Source organism: Lynx canadensis, chromosome E1, assembly GCF_007474595.2.
Source record: "Lynx canadensis isolate LIC74 chromosome E1, mLynCan4.pri.v2, whole genome shotgun sequence".
Lineage (NCBI taxonomy): Eukaryota > Metazoa > Chordata > Mammalia > Carnivora > Felidae > Lynx > Lynx canadensis.
The window spans coordinates 11,940,792-11,946,791 of NC_044316.2; the positions used below are offsets into that span (position 1 = coordinate 11,940,792).

At 52.6% G+C, this 6,000-nt stretch overlaps 1 protein-coding gene across 1 annotated transcript in view; it reads right to left on the minus strand.

The window, feature by feature from the left end:
- The window catches only part of LOC115500340 (myosin phosphatase Rho interacting protein), a 153,647-nt gene extending 148,471 nt beyond the window's left edge, over nt 1-5,176 (minus strand). The window contains 1 exon segment of the mRNA XM_030294634.1: nt 5,026-5,176. Within this exon segment, the coding sequence (XP_030150494.1) occupies nt 5,026-5,148 (123 nt within the window). The 5' untranslated portion in view covers nt 5,149-5,176.
- Between the last annotated feature and the right edge of the window lie 824 nt (nt 5,177-6,000).

Genomic DNA, 6,000 nt, shown 5'->3' on the forward strand with positions numbered 1-6,000 from the left:
AGACAAATGTTAAGTGAAATAAAGAAGTTCCATGCCCTAGGTTTTGTGTTTTTTTTTGTCTTTTTTTTTTTTTTAACATTTATTTATTTTTGAGACAGAGAGAGAGCATGAACAGGGGAGGGTCAGAGGAAGAGGGAGACATAGAATCTGAAACAGGCTCCAGGCTCTGAGCTGTCAGCACAGAGCCTGATGCGGGGCTCAAACCCACAGACCGCGAGATCATGACCTGAGCCGAAGCCGGACGCTTAACCGACTGAGCCACCCAGGCGCCCCTGGGCCCTAGAACTTCTAAGAATGTCACAGGAATAAAGGGAAATCATGATTTACGGAGACCAAGTCCTGGCACGCCCACCTGTGTCTGGGACTCCCACCCCAAGCCCTCAGCACCCCTGGCAGTGGAGGGCAGCACAGTGAGGGGCACCATGAGACCAAGAGGGCTGAGAGGAGACGCAGGAGGGCTGGAAGGGGCCTAGCGGAGACCAAGACCAACCTCCTCATTCTCCGGACGGGAAAATCGAGGCCCAAGGAGAGAAAACAACCCAGCCAAGGTCCCACAACAAAACAGCAGTAGAGGCAACTAGAACTTAAGTTCAGATGCAGGACTCCTTCCACAAAAGGCACGCTTAAAATCGTACAAGTCGGTAGGAGAATGAGACATCACGTCAGGTCAAGAGCCACCACCAACCCCAGAAACCCACACTAAGGCTGGGAAGGGGATCTAGAAGCCAAGAACCCTGGGCTCCAGACCTACTGGTCCCACTGACCACCAACCCCTGTGATTCACCTCCTTTCCCCACCTGCTTCCCTTGTTTTACTCTAAGTGGCTTCCTGAGTGACTGACTGCACTCACTCCCCGGATTCCAGAATTCCTACCCAGCCCACACCACTCATCGAATCACCTACTTGCCTGAGTGGGTGATTGCACCTAAGAACCAAACCGGACCTCCATCCCCATGAGGTCAAATTTACGTATTAATTTTGTTTCCTCCCCACCCCACAAATCTACTCTCAGTCTGTTATTCTCAACCTTTGTGAAAGGTACTGTTATCCACCCAGGTCTTCTCAATCCCCACCTCCAATCAACCTCCAATAATAGCCTGTCCCTAGTGTCTGATGGCTCCTTCCATCCTGGCCAACACGGACCTGGAGAAGACCTTTACTGTAATTTACCTGGATGATTCAAGACAGTCTTTTAGAGCTTCTGCTTTAGGCCAAAATTATTTTCCTAAAACACAAGTCTGATGGATTAGAAAGTTATGCATAAAAATAACTACAGGGGAAGTACAAGTATCTGAGACTTTATCATCTTGAAAACAAGACCTTCATAAGCATGAGATTAAAACTACAAGCTAAAAAGGAAACACGGAAATTTAACTGCATTCATATTTAAAACTATCACTTAAAAAAGAGAAAAAGAGAAATGCAGGGAGAAAATACCTGCAATATATGACAGGTTCAGATTAACATCTAGAGGAGGGGGCAGCAAACTATAGTTTATAGGCCAAATCCTTCCAGCTGCCTGTATTTGTAACTTTGTAAATACAGTTTTATTAGAAACATCGATACCCCCAGTTAGTTTACGTATTGTTTAAAGTGGCCTTGCCCTGCGGCTTTTGCCCTACAATGACAAAGTTGTGTAGTCGCTACAAAGATCATATGGCCCACACTGCTAAAATATTAACTATCTGGCCTTCTAGAGAGGGAGTCCATGGACCCCTGACCTAGGATATATACAGAAAGCTCCTACAAACCAGTTTGGGGGAGGAGGAGAAGGCGGGGAAATTGACCCAACAGAAAAACATATGAATGGGCAGGCAACATAAGAAACAAAACACATGTAATAAATGTTATAAAAAGAGACTTAACCTCACAGGTAATTAGGGAAATTATTAAAGAACTAAATCGTTTTGATAACTTCCAATCCTGGCAATGGTATGACACAGCCTTTTTTGGAAGGCAATTTAGTAATATCTGTAAAAAAAATTCAATGTGCTTGATGTCAACCCAGCCATTCTATTTTTAGCTATCTGCCCCCAGAGGAATACTTGCATTCGTGCACGCACACACACCCAAAAGCATCTAGAAAACTGTTTGCTGAAGCATTCACAGGCTGTAACAAACCCAGAAGTAACCTTGTTGTCCATCAATAAGGGAATGGTTAAACTATGGCACATCCCTGATGGCGTAATATGCAAAATAATTTTGGAGTATTTGTATGTCACACCATGAAAAGAGCTGTAAGACACATCATTAAGCAGCAAAAAAAAAAAAAAAAAAAAAATGTTCCTGAACAAATACATATATAGTTTAAATACATATATCATTTAGGTTAAATAAAGGTTTTAACTGTGTATTCAAGTCCATATGCATATAGAGAAACACACGGGACTGAAGGCTAAATGCCTTAAAAAGGGGGGTGGCCACAGTGATCACTGATCTATCTTCCAGCCTTGAAGGTCTAAAATAAGCGAGGGCAGGGAGGGGCAGCAGGAAGCAGGGCCTTGGGGGAGACTGATGGGGACCAATTGGCTGAGGTTTTCTAATGGAGCCAAGAGGATGAGAGTAAGGCTGGGGGAGGCCGGATGCAGAGAGCAGCAGCTAACGCTGCTGGCAACAGCCCTGCGTCTCCCTCCTTCTCTTTTCAAGAGCAGTTTCTTCCTGAAAGATCCCAGGAGGTGGAAGGCTGGCCTAATCTCTCCCTGCACAAATAACCCCACTCATTATTTCAGAAACTACCATCCCAGTTGTGCCCTGGAGGACTCAGGCCTGTTTTAAAATCCACAACTGAACCGTGAATACAGTTGAAGAGTAAAGTACTCCAAATATGCAACACTCTCTCTTGATCCAATTAATAATCAACAGAATTAAAAAAAAAAAAAAGAACTTAACAGATTCAATTCAGATATGAAGATCCTATTCTAGTTTCTCTAAGCTTCAGAACCAGAAAACAGTCCTTATGAGGTGTAAACATCCAATCTACCAATTTTGGGAGTTGCCTGGAATAACCAGAAAACTCTCTCAGAACAACCCTTGCCAAACCCGTAAAATTCCTAAATCCAGGTGTACTATTCCGTAAGTGATTTTTGTTTGTTTAATTGTTAAGAGTTTAATAAGATACCATTCTTTGCTTTTCATAGGGTGAGAGAGGTAAGCCAGGGATCCCTACTCCCAAATTTTAGAAAAGGAAAGGAAACTATACAGAGACAAAAGAACTTATTCAAGGTCACACAGCTGAAAGTGACAGCGAAGACAGAAGAAAGGTCTCCTGACTCCTGGTCTGAGTCCATCATCACCACATCAACTGCTTCCCCCCAAAAACGGCATCCAGTTGAGAAGACGGGAGTCACCCTTAAAAGCCCACCCCTGAACATCTTACCAGTAAGCTGAGTTCTACTCTTCCCAAACTGACCTGGCCCTTCTATCCTAAAAATCTATGACTTTGCAGCCATGAGTGTTTGGTTAAGCTTTTGGTTTTGGATGAAAGGAGTCTTTTCTGGCTGTTGGGATTCTGCTCTCAGAGAAAGACACCATGTCTCAGGCCATAACCCCGGCCCCGCCACCCCACTCTGGTCTGCCATGTAAACAAGCCAAACCCTGTGAGTACTTAAGTAGCATTAAAAACAGCCAGGCCGTACACTTCAAAGCAATGTTTTCCATCTAAGGGGTTCTTCTGCAAAAGGAGTGGCTACAACTAGGTCACACCGGACCGGAATGTGAAGGGAGGTCCCCTGGCCTCGTTCGGGGGATGAGAGAAAGCTCTGAAGAGGACTGAGACTGGGGGAGAGGCAAAAAGGGGCCACAGATACAGCCCAAGGGGATGCAGACAGGGCTTGATCAGGAAATCCAAGGAATCTGCTTGGCCCAAAGACCTCCAAGTACTCCAAAGAATCCTGGGGATCCCGAGGATTCTCTGGTACACTGGGAGCTCAGAGAGGAGCAACCAGGGCAGGGGTACCCAAAGGCCAGTGGGGACTGCAGCCCAACTTCTTAGGGAGCTGTTACGACACAAATTCCTTCATCTCCTAGATCATTCCAGGAATGGGGCTCCACGACTCTGTATTTTTAGAATGTGACTCTGATGCAGGTTTGGAAGCCGCTGAACTAGTCCACAGCCCTCATATGGCAGACAAGGCCGTGAGAAGTGAACGGACTTTGCCGAAGGCACGCAGGTCTCCCCATCCCTAGCCAAGCGACCAAGAGAGCTGGGAGAAAAGGGTGGGGAGAGGAGCCCCCAGCTCTCCCATCAACAAAAAGCCCTCTAGTTCAAGTTCAAGCGCCAAGACCCTCCTCCTCAGACTTGAGGACCATTCACCTCTCTCCCATCACTGACAGTGACAATGATTCAGAAAACGGACAAGCTGGGTCTGACAGGAGGGAAGCCCACAGTCCACCCTGACCGTCCTGCTCCCCTGGCCTCTCTGGGTGCAGAAGTCAAAGTCGGATCCTAAAACAGACTCTATGGGGGGTACTGCGAAGCAGCAAGCAATCCCCAAGCGCTTTGTTCCTCCTAAGAAAAACCAGGCATTTTTGAGTCACCCAAAAAGCATGAATCACACGGCAGGGCTATGGGAACGGGAAAGGATGTTATTTTTCGGCATACTTGAGGATTTTCCCTTTGTCCCGGCTCTATCAATACACTTCCCGCTCCCCCCCCCCCCCCCCCCCCCCATCTCCATCTTCACCACCCTCCCCAGGACTCATGTACATTCTCTCTGCTCCGTTTTTATTTTCCCCAGGATCCTTCAGACGCACGCCCACCCCCGCCTGCCTCGGGAACTGGGCAACGTCCGCTCTCCTTTCCAGAGAAGGATGGTGGTCTCACCGGCGTCAGAACTGGGGGGAGGCGGCCAGCGCCCCCTGCGAGCCACTCTCGCCCGCCTCGGCCGACTGCCTGCAGCACCTAGCGGGGCGACTGCGCCCCCGGAAACTTCCAGCCCAAGGGGGCCGCCGGGGGTCTGGGGGCCGCCCAGCGCGGGGCCCGGGTCTCCGCCTCGCGGTCGACCCCAGGACCTCCCACCCGCTCACCTGCGTCAAGTCCTCGTCGTTGAGCAGATGAGACTCGCGGGGCTTAAAGCAGTTCTGACACTTGCTCTTGTTGAAGATGTTGGCCTGGAATTTCCTACACGGGTTCTCCTTGGCCGCCGACATGGTCGGCGCGGCGGCGGCACAGGCCCGGCGGCCCGGCCCGGCCCGGCGCGCGCTCCGCGGCGGACGGCGGACGGCGGCGGGCTGGCGGCGGCACCATGCACGGCGGGCTCAAGCCGGGCTCAGCGCGGGCGCCGAGGCATGCCCCCGCTGGCCAGCCGCCTCACAGCCGGGCCGCGGACGCAGGCCCGGCCGCGGCCGGAGCGCGCGCCCCCGGCGGTCAGGGCGGCCTCGCGGGCCCCGGGACGCGAGCGGGGCCTCTCCTCGCACGACGGCGCTGCGCTGCACAGCGCGCCGGGGCACCTCGGCGCCGAGCCCCGCGCCCGGGCCCTTAAAGAGCTCGCAGTCCCCGCCGCCCGCCCGCACAGCCGCCGCCCGGCCTCCGCGGGCCCATGGACGCGGCCTCCCGGGCCCGCTGCCTCCCCGCGCTCCGGCCCGCCTCCCAGGCGCCGGGTAGTTGCCGGTCCCCGGGGTCGGTCCCCGCCGCCACAGCTGCCCTCGGCGCCCAGCGGCCGCAGCAAATGGTAGCGGAGCGCCTCGCGCACTCCCGGGGCGGGGCAGGCGGGTGGGCGCGCGGGCGGGCGGGCGGGGGAGGAGGGAGCGATAGGGGCAGCGCGCGGGGAGGGGCCACGCCCTCCACGCGATCGGCAGCGCCTCCGGCCAATGGGAGGGGAGCGCTCCAGCTAACAAAGAAAACCCTCGGCCAATGGAAATCGGAGGTGGGGACAAAGGGTAGCCGGGCGCAAGGTAACTTGTGTAGGCGAAGGAAGGTGGGGGCGCCGGGATGGGACGTTCAGGTTTGGTGGACTGGCGCCGGAGCTGGCTGGGTCCTGACAGCTGCACGGGCTGGGGCGG